The 18,042-nt window shown below is 42.2% G+C and overlaps 1 protein-coding gene across 4 annotated transcripts in view; it reads right to left on the bottom strand.

Moving 5' to 3' along the window:
- The window catches only part of LOC138513507 (solute carrier organic anion transporter family member 1A2-like), a 646,238-nt gene that overhangs the window by 270,088 nt on the left and 358,108 nt on the right, over positions 1–18,042 (bottom strand). For all 4 annotated transcript variants that reach the window (XM_069628423.1, XM_069628422.1, XM_069628425.1 and 1 more), the window contains exon 8: positions 3,044–3,142. In XM_069628423.1, the coding sequence (XP_069484524.1) occupies positions 3,044–3,142 (99 nt within the window). The remainder of the gene's footprint in view (positions 1–3,043; positions 3,143–18,042) is intronic.

The following is an 18,042-nucleotide window of genomic DNA, read 5'->3' as shown; positions in this document are numbered from 1 at the left end:
TCACATATAGCGGTAACACCTCTGTGTTTGAAGATTCCACAGATCTTAAACTGTACAATCGTTCATGCATAACGGAGGAGATTGATATTTTACTTCCATTAAATTCCCAGTTGCTGTCTACGTCTGATGGGAGAATGTGATTATTTGCGCATGTTCTGATCATATCTACTTTGTTTACTATACTCTATTTTTTTACTTGCAGGCTGCTCGAACCACACTTTTTTATTTTGTATGCTGGCAATGCGGGATGATACCAGTGGCTGACCCTTTATTTGTATTCTAACTCCCTACTCTGTTTTTTGTTTGCTAATATGGGACCCTGTTTCTTGCAGCGGTTCTCCCCCTCTTGCATTTTACTATGCTGAATTTTTGCCTTTTTTAAAATATTGTAATCAAGTGTGTTGGTCGGAGTTAATCTGATGTTTGTCTTCCCTCTCTTTCCCTATATATTCTTCCCTTTGTTTTTTTTATTTTGCAGTTGGTATTGCTCTGAGTTGCTCTATTTTGCATTTTTGTCAGCAACATTGCATTACTGATACTAGCTGTGATACATATAGCTTTCATTTTTTGAAGCTGGTTTAGTATGAGAAATATTCGTTTTTTAACCCCTTTTTGGTTCAGTGCTGCTAAGGTGTATTTCTTGGAATGTAAAGCTATTAATGAATCCTGTTAAAAGACAGAAAGTAGTATCCCTTTTAAATACATCTAAACCCGTTACTGCATTGTTGCAGGAAACCCATCTGTCTCTGCAGGTAGCTGCTAAACTGAAATAAATGATGTGTTGGTGAAGTCTTCTCAATTGAGGCTGCTGATAAACACAATAGGGTCCCTATCTTGATTAATAATTCCATTAAATATAAGGTCTTTCATAGTGAGTGAGATGATGAAGGTAGATGGGTTCTGATTAAATTGGGATTAATATAATTCCCAATGCAAACCTTTATGGCCCCTCATATCCTGATCCCACCTCCTGGTTGAAGTTAAAACAGATTTTGTTACAATGTGAGCATCCTAATTTTGTTATGTGAACATTTTAAAATTGTTAGGAGACTTTGTTAGGAGACATTTTTAAACAGACAATCTAAATTTATGTTTAAGGAAATTTAAATCACATAAAGAATTAATTCATTGTATATTGGAGGTTGGTCTGCTGGATTCACAGCAAATAGATCATCCTTCTGAAATGGATTGCACTTGCCATTCACCTCTGCACAACACTATCTTCATGGTAAAGTCACCAGTAATTAATGCACAGATAGAAAATATTACTCTATCAAACCATGGACCAGCTGTTACCATTTTAGATAGTTTGGAGAAATCAAACCCTCCACCAACGAAAGTTTAACAATACTCAGCTTTTTGATACTTAATTTAATAAATCTGTTAATATCTTTCATATAAGATTGTTCATACTTGATAAAGACTGTGATACTTTGCTGTTAAATAACTGGGACTGTTTTAAGCAAGCATTAAGAGATCATATTATTTTGTATGTTTCCAAGAAAAAACAGAAGCTACAATAATGACAGATTATTTGTTGCATAAGTTTAAGAGGTTGTATAAATCTTATAATACCAATCATATTGAGGATACTTTTAAACAGGTAACACAACGTATGGGAGAGTTAAAATAAATTGTTACGGAATAAAATTCTGGAACTTTCCTAAACTATAAAGCTTAAATGTAAGAAAAACCCAGCAAGTCTAGCATAGCTCTAGCTTCATATCTGAAATTAATAAAAGAATGTTCTAGAATCCTATTTATTAAGAATGATGTTTGTACTCATGTTTTATTAGGAAACAGATGTTAATCATTTATTTTAGTAAATTACATATGTTTTCCTGTATATCATTTGACCTTACTTCTTTGGATAGATCTATTCATTTTGATGAAATGAATAAGACAATTAGGGATATTAAAAGAAGCAAGGCATGGGCTCCTGATGTTTTTTTAATCACATTCTATCATTCATTTTCCCCATGTTCCAGCTCCTAATTTGTTTAAATTGTTTTCCCATTTCTCAGAAGCATTAGGGTCTAACAGTGCAGGCGCCTCAGTGATATTTCTCTAAGTGAAAACAACACTTCCAAAAGCATTTATTATGCATAACCAATATTTCTTTGGTATCCAAAAGAACTAGATAACATATAAAGTTTACAAAATGCAAATAGCTGCTCATTCTCTTGAGTTCAGTGATCATTTTAGGGATATGATAGACAGTCCCACGCTAAGACAACTCTTCTCTTGTGATGTTTAGTGGCCACAAACAGTACCTAGCTGTGTGCACTCTTTAGACCCAGAAATGCCTGATGAACTAGAATTCAATCAAAGATCAAGTCTCCTTCCTAATCTTCCAAGAGATAATAAAAACATGACTTCAGGATTTAATCAGATTCATTATTCAACAGTTTTCAAAATTGTTCTGATATTATTTTTTAATGTTTCCGCAAACATTTTCACTTAAGCTCAGTGTGGTTGTGGAATTGTCAAATATCCCAAAAATAAATGAAATTGTGCTGACTTTGGTTAAAGCTATGTGCCCCCACCCACTCCCCCACACCCAAATCATGCATGGGAACAAAGATGCTTCGGACAAGATTACATGCACAAAATCACAGCAAAGGTTTCATTGAATGCAAAAGACCAACAAGTGTGGGGAACAGCATTAATACTTGAAAATCCTACATTGGTAATTTGGTCATATATGTCTTGCATTTCAACAAGCATGTTTCTTGAGATATACCCATAAAAATAAATTATCATTGACAAAATCCAATTTTATATGGCACTTCAAACCCATGACCAGGCTCTGAGAAACAGATGATTGGTGAGATGAATTTTCCTAAAGCACTTCCCCCAATTTCAGAATTTACTTATTCAGGGACTGTAGGACAAGACTGAATATCTCCACATTTTAAAAATGGGGAGGCACAGAGAGGGGAAGATGGTACAAGAGAGAAAGAATGGGGGTTCCTAATAGAACCATAACTACTCACCAGTTGTTACATTTTTCGAACCAATATGTTTTAAATACTTTAATTACCAAGATCAATGGATCCAATGTCAACATAGACTTGCGCACAGAATGATGCCAAAAAAGAACCGATCAGCGGCCCAATGATTTCTACAGTATGTGCACAGCCTGAAACATAAAAAAAGAGATCCTTTATCAAAAGCACATTGATGCATAATTGTCAAGAATCATATATGTGTACGTGTGTGACTCTGGTGCCTTTTATCAGAATAACAATAGAAGTATCAAGATGGTATCACACACAAGGTTTCAGGACTACAAAGACCCCTTCATCAGATAAAGCAGATGGATTACCATTCCTCCTTAGCTTCATTTTTTCATGGAGATGTTCTTTCACATTTCAAAATAAGATTAATCTGAGGACATCTTATGTGAAGTGTTCAACGGTGCAAAATGTGAAGCAAATACATTTTTCACCAATATTAGAGTAGAATAGGCCCTTTTCAACTAAGTCACTCATACCATAGCACCAACCAGTAGCCATCACTGCAAGTTTACCGCTAGTTCAAAGCCGCATGAGCAATGCATTGTGGGTATGTAAATTAGTTTAAGCACTAACTACGCTCGAGAAACATGTCTTTGTCTTATACGGCAGTGTTTTTTTTGTTTTTACATAGGTTTTTCAACCCAACGCAGACAGCTCTCAATGATGCAGAATGCTGCATACACATTTCATACTTATGAGGAATCATCAGTGCATTACAGTATGATGCCCTTGTGGTTGGGCATTAGAGTATGTCTGCAAATAACAACATTATGGTGGGTTTTTACAAGGGTTCATCAAAGCTTGAAAAGAACGTAGGCTGAAAGAGCTACATATACAATGCCACTGCCCGATAAGACAAAGGCAAAGACTATTCCCTTGAACAAAAAGCTTGATTTTTACAATAGGTGTGAACATTAAAAAGCTGGTGAGTAGGGTTCGGGATTATGTACTGGCCTCAGTGGTAAGGTAAGTGACAAGAGAATATCATATCTTGATTTCATCTTCAAACAATACAAGGGAGGTGAAGAGGGGCTGTTTGAATGACAAAACTAATCCTAAACTCGTAACAAGAGAGAGCAGCCAGGTTTAACTCAAGAGAGGGGAACTAGGATGACACAACATTTCAATTAATCCTCATTACTATGGTGTAAGGGTGCAGAAGAATGCGACTGACCAGCAGGTGTCATGGTGGTTGGAAAATACTTTTATTGAATTCGAAAACATAGTTGGCCTAACTCTAAGAGGGGTTTGCCTGCCTCAAACTAAAGACTAAAGGATCTGGCAGAATGTCCGTAAACTGAAAAAGTCATCATCCTGAGGGAAAACCTTACTTCTGTCTTTTACACTACACCTAAAGAGTTTTAATCAAAAGTACATTTCTTTCATGAGGAGAATGACTCCCTTCTCCTGGTGTCTTAAAAAAATCTTGTCAGTATTCCAATCGATATCAGTGGGAATGACTCCTTTCCCCTCGCCTTGGTTTACGCATGGACACAGAAGTGGCCAAAAGGAATGATTCCCTTTCCCTGGCTTCTCTGGTATTGTTCAAGCTGCATCCAGTGGGAATGACTCCCTTCCCCTGGATGTTAGTATCAACAAAGTTCCAAATGTGCCCTAGTGAATAATTCCCTTCCCCTAGGTATTAGTTTCAAGAAAGTTTAGTTGAGATCAGGGGGAATGGCTCCCTTCCCCTGTCTTTATAGGTAACTTTCACAACAACCTCAGGCTCTCCTTAGCACATCAGTGGTCTTTGCTCCTCTCTCCAATTATCACCTTGTACATTTGTGGGTCCCAGACCTTGTTCGCTCCTTCTTTCTTGTCAAGCGCACTTGTATCACTCTCCTTCCAAATACTGCCACAAGCAGGATGACTTGTATGGTGATATACTTGACTTTGGTTTGGGTCCCAGACCCTAGTTTCTATTCTTCTTTTATTAGGTCCACTTGGTTCACTCCCCTGCCAAGTACTGCCATGAGGAAGATGACTCAGATTAACATAGGCTTTACCTCGGTTCGGGTCCCAGACCCTTGGTTCTCTTCTCTTCTCACTAGGCCCACTTGGTTGACTATCTTCCCGAGTACTGCCAAAAGGAAGATGCTTTGTATCATTATAGATTTCACCTTAGTTCAGATCCCAGACCCTTGTTTCCCTTTCCTTCTCACTTGGCCCACTTGGTTGACTCTCTTCCCAAGTACTGCCACAAGGAAGATGCTTCCTATCACTAGGGATTTCACCTTGGTTCGGGTCCCAGATGCATGCTTTTCTTCCCTTCTCACTAGGCCCCCTTGGTAGAGTTTCTTCCCAAGTACTGCCACGAGGAAGATGCTTTGTATCATTATTTCCATGCAGTTTTTCTTTCTCCCACACTGCCCCTACCAGTCCTGTGACACGATTGTTACCTTAGGTGGCTCCGGGACTCTTATCCAGTTCTTCTTGGGTGCTTGCGTCTTCTCGCTGGTCTGTGCGAGTGTCTCTGGCTTCTGCTGCTCTCGCTCCACATACCTTCACCTGATCACTTTACAGACGGTGTAGGCACCATTACTGGACCACACGGTACACAACCCAGAGGTCGTGCCACCTTCGTCCAGGCTCCAGTCACATCCTTGACCATCTATACAACACCAGCACAAGGACTCCTGTCGTTGGAGCGGACTGCTCTCGGCTTTCCCACCACGTTCTCTGCGTCTTCTTTGAACTTCCCACGCTAGACTGCAATTCGTGCTGGTATGCGGCTCCTTTCTTGAAATACTTTGTCAGTTTTTATGTGTTTCTCAGGATGACTCCCTGTGGAAGTCTATACTGTTCTATATCTTCTCTGTTCCATTCTTCATGGCTCCTGGTGTCCACCTCATCTCAGTACTAGCCTTGCTGGTTATCATCCTGCTTTGGGTGATTTTTCTCATGCCAGTACTGGAGTTAGTCATACTATCAGTATTGTTAGCAATCTTCTTCGTCTCAGTAAAAGTAACTGGTATAATGTTACAATAACAAAGAGAAGTGTTATCTGATGGCGTGGGGTTGATGGACCGGTGGTAACAGGCTTGTAGGTAGTGGGTGAGCATAGTTACTGGGCAGAGTTCAGAATAGGGATTCCAGAGAGGGCAGAGTGCTGGCTGATCCTCTAACAACGATGCATTAGAAGTGTAACAAAGCACTGAAAGGCAAAACTAAACAAAACAGCCTGGCCTCTCATGATGGTTTCTCACTGTAAAACCCTCACTCTTTTTTTCTCCTCTTTTTCTCTCCTTTTCTATATGCCTATGTCTCTCTCTCTCTCCCTCTCTCTCTCTCTCTCTCTATGTATCGTCCCCGTCTTTCTCTCTTGTTCAATCTAGACAATGGATATATTGTGCACTGTGTGCAAGAAGGGTTTGGTAAGTAGTAGCATATGAGGGGAGCGGACGTCTTGAGAATCCCCCACATTACCATATGTAGTGATCTAAGGATGATAGAAGGTATGAACATTCGGTTCAGCGAAAAGGATTTCTGAAATATGAAAAACCAGGTGTGCCCCCATCCCTTTCCAGACGGCAGGCTGAGTGCTATCTCAAACCTCATTCTAACTTGCTCAGGTGCTGTGCACAGTGGTATCCGCTTAATGCCTGTCAACGTAATACATGTCTTTTGTCAGGCAATCATGGCAGGGACCGGAGTACCTGGTTGCTTCTAACAGACATCTACTATGTGTCTTCAAGAGGCCTCAAGCCCCTCTGCTACAGCGCATACTGATAAACCTTTTCTTCCCATAAATAACTTATTTACTCCATGGACAAAAACAGCCTTGAAACAACCTTAACAAAGAAAGGATTTTGCTTGCCCTCTGCTTCTTCATTTAAAATAGGTATTTCTCTTTTTTCCAACTTTTATATTTAATATGTCATCATCAAGCAACTCTTTGTCCATCTGTCATCTCCCTGACCAGGCTAATTATGTTGCTGCTGATGTAATGATAGTGACAAATGTTCTGAAATGTACCTAGTTAGTATATTCCATTCTGTATTTTCTTTTTGGGTTTCTGGAAAAAGCACATGGGGCCTCATTACGAGTATGGAGGCAGCCATGCCGTTAGTAAGGGCCTGGCTGCCTCCATACCGGGTTCCTGTACCGGGTTCCTCCAATGAAGACTTACCGGGCTATTCCAACCATGGAGGACCCGGTAAGTCCTCATTAGAAAAACCCATCCCCATTCCCATTTGAGCACCCATAGGGCTCAATGGGAATGGGGAGGGAGCTAATAACGGGCCCGTTAATAACGGGCCCGTTATTAGCTCCCTGGTCCCCTCGTGGGACCCGCTAAGGACGCCTGGTTTTACCAGGCATCCTTAGCGGGTCCCGCAAGGGAACCTCGTAATAGGGCATCCCGTAATGAAGGGTGCCGGTCCCGTACCGGCACCCTTCATTACGGGAGCGCCATGGCCGTAATGAGGCCCATAGTCTTAAGGATTGGTGATGTTTCAATGCTCAGAAGAGTATTCCTTTCCACCTTTGTGATTTTCTCTACAAATCCCAAACAAGCTGAAATTCTATATCGTAGGTCTCAGGGAGTGTTTTATGTTTAAAAAACTTTACAGATAACCCTTCTTGAGGTTTTATCCATTTATGGATTCACCACAAGGTTTAAGTGTATTTCAATCTGCAACGAGATGGCTGCCAGGACTCCTGTAGCTTTGTTCATTCGGGGTGTGTGCTGATATTAGGGTTCTATGCTGAAGAAAGAGAGCATATGAGAAGTTTGCTTTGATCCTTAAATCCATAATCCATCATCATTTACTGTATCCTATTGATGTTGTAATTTGTCCCGTACTTTTGCTGGTGAGTAAATTTGATTTGCCACTGACAGGGTCGGTTTGGGTTGGGAATAAATCCCCCTTAACCACAGAAAATCTTGCAGACATGTGGCCTCTTTTCGGATGGTTTGCTTTAAGCATTCTATGTCCGCTTCTTGCTGTTGGATCCAAAACAACAATTGTCCTCATCTTTCCCTAGTTCTGAGACCACTCAGGTTTCAAGACACAACTTTGTTTTTTTCTTATGCTACTTCCTTCCTGTTTCTAACCACCTTCTCTGGCTTTTTCCCTTTTTTGTTGTACTCCTTTTTTTCCTATTTCCCATTTCTCTCCTTTTTCCACTTTCCTTACCTTTCTTTCTTTTAATTTGTTCCATCCTTTTTCATGGACCTTAAATTAATTTTGCTCCACCAGTCAACTTCTCCCCCTTAATTTTTCTTCACTTCCATTCCTTCCTTTATTTTCTCTTTGTGTTCCCTTTTCTGTCTTTTTACTCCTATTTGTATTCCAACGTCTTTTCCCTTTTCACTTTCTTCCCATTTTCTTTCGTAATTTTTTCTCCAAATATCTTTTTATTGTGGTTTTAACATGCAAAACATTACAGGAGGAGATCCCTCCACATCAGGGGCCCATACTTATTATATAACACAATCATTGAATCACATCACATTTTCATTGTTGGGCCCCTATGTAGTCCTCTATCAGATGGGGAAAATGTCTATGTAAATAAACTAGATTTAGGTGCTAAAGGCTTTCTCAGTCCTCCCAATAACACAGGCATTCTCTTGGATTTTGACACAAATTAAAATACAGCCATACTGTATGTATTCCCACTGTACTACATCATCCAAACACAGGTATATTAGTAGTTTGCAAGAACCCTCAACCTATCTTTCATCCATATGGGAAAGTACATTATCGTAGTCTCAAAGATCCACTGTGAAGTAAGGGGTCTGAGACAGTAGATTATAAAGTTCCTTGAGAAAAAAAAAAACTTTGTCTGGACCCATAATGGACAAGTCCCCTAGACCTAAATTTCCTCATTCCTTATCGTCATTAGGCATTGTTTTCACAGGCATTCTCTTGAACAGCTCTTCAGCCCCCTCAGCATCCCAGACAATGTATTCTCTATCATTCCAGAAAACCCTGAGATTGGCAGGTCTAAACTATCCCACCCTCACACCTCATTCTAAACAAGATTTCTTAATGGCATTGGGTCTTTTTCTTTTTTTTCAGTCGCTGGTGCCAGAACAGGAAAGAGAAGAATCCTGTGATCTTGGAACTCAAGAGACTTTTTTGCTGCTGAGGCCTTCAGGATCCTCTCCCTATCTCGAGCATCACTGAGCTTGACAATGAGTGTTGGACCCGCAGACGATTCTGAGGATTTGATGAGGGTAGACGACTTAATTCAATAACATGTGTCAACAAATATAGAGCCCTACTCTAACTCCAAGTCCAGCAAGTCTGAGAGCCAACTGTATATAAAACTAATTGGGTCATCCCTTTCCACTCTAGACGGGAGACCATTAATCCATAGTTGCTGAGCCCGAACTCCATTTAAATGTTGCCTCCATGTCTCGCACTATTTGCTTTACCAGCGGAAACAATTGGGCACACTGTTGGTCCAGTTTATTTGTTCTCTGTTCAAGCATGGAGGTTATCGTCTCCAGCTCGGGCACTTTCTAGCTCATTTTATCAAATGTATTCTCAACCCGCGACATTGATGTCTCAATCTGTCCCAACACAGCCATCACCGGGTCCTAGGAGGAAGGCATCTCCTGGATGTGTTGCCTAATACGCGGTGCAAAATAATCAGTGTCATTACCCTTAATTCTTTTCTTTGACTTCCCTGATCCCATTTTGCCTTTCTTATCCTTAAAGTAACTCTCTTCTTCATTCCTCTTCAATAAAGTTGGACAGCTCCTAATGTCTTTGTAACATCTTTTCATTCAAGGTCTCTGCATCAGCAACAGAAATACAAAGGTGTTTTCATCCCACCACAATCATTTTCAATCTTTTATGGTCTTGGAAATACACCTCCTGCAAAACATGTTTCTCAGGTTTGTGATGAATCCAATGGAGTAATCACGGAATCCCCTGTGAAAACTTCCTGCCATGTGGTCGGGGGATGGCAGCCGCTACCTGATCCTGACCCTGGGAGCGGTTATATGAGAGAGGATCAAATGGGAGGAGTCAACTACCAGGGAGATATTATTGCTTCATTGGAGGATTCACAATGTTTCACCTCTTTCACATGAGAAAGACCCTCTGGACCCCAAACACCTTAATGGTCCTTAGTTTTAGTTTTTAGGTAGGGGAGTTCCTCTTTAGAAATAAGTCTAGAGAGCTGTTTTTCCAACCCCTTTTTGTTTAATAAAAATGTATTAATTAAGAACTTAAAACCCTTGTGTCCATCTCTCATTTCTGACCCCTCTCAAATTCCACCTGTTTGCAGACTGTCCACTAACAATGAAGATGGCAACCAGTGAGGCATTGTCCACCATTGTTGGAATATTCGGTCTCATCACAGACACAAATTTTTCCTCAAGAAAAGAAAATGGCAATGTACTTTAGCACTTGATTTGTGGGGATGACAAATCCGTGGATCAGTTGGGCGCTGGTTGGATGTGTTATTCCATAGGGTCGCAGTTGTGCGAGTTGATTATATTAATGATCAAGTTAAGTGTTTGTCATTACAAGGGTTATTTATTTCTTGGTTAGTTGGCACCAAAGAGAACATCATTGTAGTAATGAATGACAATTTTTTGACATGGTGAATAGCAACACAGCCGACGCGCGTTTCAACCTAAGTCTTTTTCAAGGCCAATTGAGTTAGGGGGTGAGCTCCGGAGAGTTATGGACTGATCCTCCCAGGTATGTGCGCCAGAGGGGCTGGGTAGCCAATCAGTGCCGGAATCGGCTAGTGATCCTATGTTCGAGTTCTCGAGAAGCGTGTGAGCTTGAATGTCTCCTTTCGCCATTTATTTCCTGAAGTGGCATTTGTTGTGCTTGTTGTATTTCTGCTTGGAAGCCCAGTGCTGGACTGGCCCACCGGGACTTTCCCCGCTAGGCCTCGGGGTATAGGGCCTCTTTTATTGCTTTGGGTGAACATCCAGTTAAAATCATAATTATTTTTCACAACACTTTTTTTTTGTTGGGAGGATTGGCTCGAACCCCCAAACTTTGAGGTACAAGTCACAACACTTACTGACTGTGCCACAGAGACTGGCTTGGAAACGATTGCACAGTAAGCCTTGTAATATCAATGAGAGCAAATGCTTGTTTTGAATGAGCAGGCCAAGATTCACAGACAAAAGTGCACAAATGAGATCATATGCGGTTTATAGAAAGGAGAAGTGCTCGAAATATATGATTGGGTGGTGGTTGTGAGGGCGTGTTGGGGGAGGGGTGGTAATTGGTGGGCTGAGATGCCTTCCTTTATGTTGCTGGTCGTCTCGGTTTTTCGTTTTGCAAATCTGGTCACCCTATCATGGCTAGACGAGACGATGAAGGAGGACACCGCCAAGTAAGTGTCTAATATTCTGACAGTGGCAAAAGGGCTTGTGTTGAATTGACTTTTTCAGAAGGATTATTTGCACTACACAAATTAATTGACATGATCTCAAATGACGGTACCCACACTCTGGAGAAACGTGCTGTGTGTGTGCACGCATGTTTGGGGTTTATAGAGCACGAAATTAACAGAGCACAGTCGTGCAAATGATGAGAACCCAGGGAGAGCAGTGGCAGGGCAGTGGACATGGAGGGAAGCACAGTTAATGCACGTGCGGAAACATGAACACAGGTTCATTTTATACACAGTATTAATTGCATGCAGGGGGTCACCAGCGCTAGAACATAGATGCTACTGGGTCCCCTGCATGCAATTTTAAACCTTTACAAAACTTAGTCTAAAAGTGAAGAGCAAAAACAGGTGAGATCGCCTCTACTCCTGGTTTTATTGCTCCTTTTTGTGAATGATGATAGCATGCGCAAGGCAGTTACAATGGAGCTAGATGGAGACGGAGTGCGAGGTATCCAATCATTTTACGCCCACGTAATGCAACCTGCACTTTGTAGTCAGAAGAGCAAAGCGCGGCAGAAACGGAACTCCCGTTCCGGGTCACTTCTTCACTTCCGAGTGAATGAGCATGCGCAGAGCGATGAGGGAAGCCCTGCTTTTGCACTCCACTGCACTGAATAATGACCCCTAAAGTTTCCTATAATCATTTCAATTGCCAATGCCAGTAGTAGATGCTCTTCCAAATACCTGTTGGTTTTCTCTAAAGCAATTCCTAGATTCGTGGGGTTATATGTAGAGCGCACACATCCTAACTTTGCACACTTGGGGAGGGGGTTATTGAAAAAAGGCAACTGCACCAAAGGCCGCGACTGTGGCATAGCCACCACACAATATTCAATGTGGGTGGCGAATTGGGGGTATTTACAGCACAGCGCTGCGTGGAGAGAGCGGGCAGGCTCTACACCCCATCCCGGCCCTGCGCTGTGAATGCGTCAACATGGCACAGGCATTTACTGATGTGCGTTTGCGCCCGCCAGTAAATCAGGACCTGCTAGTTGTCCTGGTTATAAATGACCTGCTGTGTCCCAGTGAGAGTGGGGCGACCTAATAAAGAAAGGTGCAACGTTACTACGGAGACGTGTAAGGAGTTTCCACAGTTCACTTTCACACCCCTAGAAAAGTGATGCGGGATATTGCACCGACAACATGGATACTGTGCATTTTCCAGTGGGCAAGTATTCCACTTCCATGCGAATACTCGCTCACATAATTCACATCTCTTGCATCGGTGTTTAATCCTTCATGGCAAGTAGTCTCTAGCACTCGGTTCTTAATAAAAGATGTTTGTTCTTAGAAGAGTTCATGTCTCAGCCGCTGACCTGCAAGCTCTGAGGTCCATTACTATTAAGATATCTCATTGTATGGAGGTGCCTGACTTAGATGTGTACATAACATTCAATCACTGTGAAATAGCTTTATGTATAACCACTATTGCTGCAGAGGTGTGTGTATATCCAGGTTCGAAGTGCTAATCCCTGTCGGATACCTCAGTGGGTTAATGTAAATGCTGCACAGTTATGTGCATGTAAGAAGCTAACCCTGCAGGTTCCTTCCAATTCCAGTAAGGGAGCTTCAATGGTTGGCACACCTGAATGTCTGCTTGTGGAATAATCCAAATGATATATACCAACCACTATTGCCCTCTGCCCCCTCAACGCCTCCGGGTTTAATGTGCACTTTATAAATGAAATGAAATAAATAAATACATTGTCTGCAATGACCTGCCTGCATTCCAATGTCCTGTAAGATTATGTACAAGACATTGTATCAGTGCATTCTGTGCATTTAACAAATTAGTTTGTGGTCCAGTACCGCTAATGCCACCCCCATCTATGCATCTCATCAGCTAATTAGGGGTCAGAGCAGGAGGCCGATCTGACCCGGCAGCAGCAGCCAATCTGATACTGCTTCTTTGGAAAGTCAGGGCTACAATAGAAGTTTGGTGGTATTTCGATGGTAAATGTTCCAAAAACAGAATTCATGTTACCGCCACTTTGTGTAAATACCCATTGTTTTCAGTCTATAAAAATGGGGATTATCCGTGTAATGACCACTGATGGTAATTCCACCAGCAGTAATTCCGGTGGTTTTTAGCAGTATGAAGAAAGGCGTATCAGACTGATCACACAGACCCCTGAGTGCAGCAAGTTGCTGGAGGGTGTCACACAGACCCCGGAATGCAGACAGGCCCGCAGTGCAGCAAGGTGCTGATCACAGCTCCTGCTGTGCATTGATCATGGAGGGTGGGGCGTATCTGACTGATCACACAGGTACCTGAGTGCAGCAAGGTGCTGATCACAGCTCCTGCTGTGCATTGATCATGGAGGGTGGGACGTATCAGACTGATCACACAGACCCCTGAATGCAGCAAGGTGCTGATCACAGCTCCTGCTGTGCATTGATCCTGCAGGGTGGGGCGTATCTGACCTGAGTGCAGCAAGGTGCTGATCACAGCTCCTGCTGTGCATTGATCATGGAGGGTGGGGCGTATCAGACTGATCACACAGACCCCTGAATGCAGCAAGGTGCTGATCACAGCTCCTGCTGTGCATTGATCCTGCAGGGTGGGGTGTATCTGACCTGAGTGCAGCAAGGTGCTGATCACAGCTCCTGCTGTGCATTGATCATGGAGGGTGGGGCGTATCAGACTGATCACACAGACCCCTGAATGCAGCAAGGTGCTGATCACAGCTCCTGCTGTGCATTGATCATGCAGGGTGGGGCGTATCTGACTGATCTCTGCTGTGCATTGATCATGGAGGGACCGTATGGCAGAGGCAAAAAGGCAACCATGGGCTTGATTAGTGCAAATAAGAAAGGGGAGGAGAGAAAGAGAAGGATGTGGAAGAAAAAGGAGAGCAGAGGCAACACACCCACAGGTAGAGGCGGACCAGGAGCAGGGGACTGCTGGGAGATAGAGTAGTGCATGCTGAGACAAAGGAGCCGGTAGGAAAAGAGAACAATCTACTGTAGTGACATACGCGGGCCTGTCCTGTCCAGCAATGCTCACAAACATACTACCAGGTCAATATGGCGCAGGGCCCTCCAAAATTTAAACATCAGCTGATCCGGCCAGCCTTGCCAAAACTCACACCAATCCACCCAAGCCAGCCTGGCATTCCTGAGGCAGAGTGTGTCAGGGGGCAGCCACATGGGCCAACAGAGCTCTAGGAAGTCAGCCACCTAGCATGCATGGATTTTTGGAGGAGCACAGGCAGAGTCTGGGGACTCATTGGGTGTGTGATGACAGCATTAGAACCTGAGTACCAGGCTCAGTCCCCAGTCCCTCACTTGAAGAGCCACCTGTGTCCCCACAAAACAACAACACGGGAGCAGCCAACACTAAATCAATTGCAATCAACCTAATATCCCACAACCGCATACCGAAGCCTCTCCGGGTAAATGCTAATATGCTCATTTATTTGCTATTAGTGGGCTTTTAGTGTGTATGAGCGTTTCACCAGTGTAGCATAGTTATTGACATCTAACCAGCACTATCTATTTTAAAGCCTGCAACACATTTTCCTAGCAGCATGAGTGCCAGCATGTTTCCATTCGATTTGGGAGATGCTAGTCCAGACCTGTTTTTTTCATTGCATTCTATGAGTAATTGTCTTAGAATTCCAATCATGAATCCAGAACTATAAATCTGAGAATGCCAACATAAAACCAGGACTGGATTAACATCTTCAGAATGCATTAGGGCATGTCAGCATCTATGTAGTTTTCATATTACATCACTACCCATCTGCAATAAGAACATGTCATAAGTACCCTACTGCAATATTATTTTACAGTTCAGCTGTGTTGGCCAAATGCATGTTGGCCTGCCAAAGCCAGTCAAAAGTGTTGAAAGCAGGTCCCTGAGCAGAATACCAGCTGCCACTGTTCAGATTCCTTCATTCTGAACTGCCTACCCCTCACAATTCAATATCGTTAGCTAAGAATAAGATATATTTATACATGGAAGGATGTTTATTTAATATGTAGCGTGCTGTGAGCACAGAAGACAATATTCAGTTGCAATGTTACTAGACATCTTAAAATAAAGCTACTTGCAAAACTAACATAGTTAAACACTTTAAGAATTGGTTTCCAATACAGAACAAGCTAAATATTGGTGTGCTTATTTCTACAGGACGCTCTCTGCATGTATTCTGCATATTTGCCATTCGTGTGGCAAAGAGCATATGTTTTTACAGGAGTTGGGAGATGTTGTGCCATGCTTAAGGAATACATACTCTATCATCTGCTGCAGATTCTGCTGTGCCTGTTCATTGTGAGGGAAAGATGTGCGATTGCAGCCTATGATGGCTTGTTCTTTGCTTGAGCGAAACGTGCAGTGTCTGCTATGGCCCATACTGTGCCTCCTTTATGTGAGGCAAGCTTGCCCTGAGGATGGCCATGTTGATTTGCCCAATATGAGGAAATTGTGAAATGTTGTAGCCCATGCTGTATCTATAAAAGAGAACCTTCTGCTGCTGTGTATGCTGATATGTTCTGTGTTTGATGGAAGCATGCTTGGCTGTTGACCATGCTGTACCAGTTCAATGTGAGTGAATCTTGCACTGCTGCTGCTTATGCTGACCTGTTCTGTCTTTGTGTTTTCGTGGGGGGATACGTCCAATCCCCTCATAGAAGGGTTGGGCTCACGCGCTGTGCTCGCTCCTTCGGCGAAAAATATAGGGCCACTTTGAAAACTTTTTCCAGGGCCACTTTTGGTTCCCAGTCCAGCCCTGTGGAAGCCCCATTCTTTCAGTCGAGGCAGCAACATGTTAGCTAGATCTTCAAAATCTAGCTACCCCTGCACTGGGTTCTTCTAGTTTCTCTAGAAATCAAAGTGCCTATTTTCAGGGTAATTTCACGTTGCTCTCAACTTCTCGTTTTCCCTCCATTCCTCATGTGCTGTCGTATGGTTCCCACTGGAACCTTCTACTTTCATCTCAACTCTCAAACTCTGTTTCTCTTTGAGTAATTCCTTGATTCCATTTAGGGCTTTCCCGATCTCTCACTTTATTATTTTCAGCTTTTAATGATTTTACAAAGGTCTATGCTATTTATCAAATGGGACCTGGTCATCAGTAGCTATAGGTGGCCAAGTGTGGGTTCTGTTTTTTCCCCTTCTTGTATCGTATTCTGAAATGTATTTTCTCGCACTGGAGTCTCGACTACCTCTTCAACTATCCCTGGTCATCGGCTTCTTTAACTGAGTTGAGGGGGCCAGCAATACTTAGTTTGATTTGGGGGATTTGTGTGGTTCATTTGAATTGGATGGTTTTGACTAGCCTTCTTGAACGGGTTGATAGCTTGACTGAATTTGCCTGGTGGACATTCTTGGATTCAACTCAGTTGCATTCCACTTTATATTAAGCTGAGCCTCATGCTAGAGTAGTGGGAATCAATGAGCTATGGGAGTGTGCGCGTGACATCACAGATGCACTCCTCTCAGCCAGACCTGGTAGTGGCCAGAGTGCGGATGGGGAAACACATTCCACTGACACACATGAAGAGAGGATGTTTCCCAGGGCTTACAGGGTTGGTGGAAATGACCTAAATTGATGTGGGATAGCTTAGTGGAAACCTTCTTTCACTGCTAGACTACAATATCGTCCCTGTTATCGCCGACCTGATGCAATGAGAACAAACTTCACTTTATTTTGCAACATTCATACTTTTTCAGCCAAAAGATGAAATGCAATTGTTTATCAAAATAAAATGTTTCTCCTGGAGGTTTTGCTTACTGCAGATTTGAAGTCCTTTCTCTTTCATCACTTCTCTTATCTTTTTCAATCTTCGTTAAAACATATTACTTTTAGCTTTCTTTAAAACTGCATATTAGCTTAATATGCTTTCTAATAATTGTGTATACATTTTCTTGGAATCAGCAGGTTGCCCCTGTCTGATTAGGAGATTGAGGAAGAAAGGGTGCACAATTTAGCCCACATGTGGGGGCGGGGGCAGGTTCCAGGTGCCACCTCTTCGTAGTTATACTGATGACGTCTGCATACAACATAGCGAGGTGTGCGCTAAATATACCACAGGAGAAAAAGCAGTACAGGCAATACAATTCTTTTCGGTTGTTATTTAATGAGGAGAAGTGGTGCTGATTATTTTTTATTAAAACGTGTATAATACACTGTCATTCTTTTTGATTGTTCGCTCCAGCCTATCTTGCAGTGTTGAGTTGTGTATAATTTAACAACTAACGCATTCAATACTCCTCAGCTGAACAGTTTAACTCTTTGGGTGATATTAAAGAAACGTTGCATAGGTCCATGGGCAATTAGCACTAGCAGTAGGACTAGGGCCAACATTGTGGTGGTGAAAAAATGCATTCAAACAGTATGTATTTTTTTTAACTAGGGCAATTTGGGTCCTAGTGCTAATTACACTTGCACTGGTGCAATGTTTCTGTGAAACTGAGCTATGTTTCACAATCTCTCCTTCTGTAGGTGTCTGTTATACACACCAAGCTACCTGCACGTCTTAAAGAAGTTCACATGAACATTTTAAATCGATACTTCTGAGGAGTATTTAGAGTTTGTTTGGTTTCATCCGTGAAGCACTTTTACATAAAATATGTAACACTCTATGTATTGTGTACATGTCGTACAAATCGCAGGTAAATGTACATTTTTGATTTGTTGAATGG

The sequence above is a fragment of the Ambystoma mexicanum genome, chromosome 12 (assembly GCF_040938575.1).
Source record: "Ambystoma mexicanum isolate Mex_15411 chromosome 12, UKY_AmexF1_1, whole genome shotgun sequence".
Lineage (NCBI taxonomy): Eukaryota > Metazoa > Chordata > Amphibia > Caudata > Ambystomatidae > Ambystoma > Ambystoma mexicanum.
This window is presented reverse-complemented; position numbering and strand designations above follow the sequence as displayed.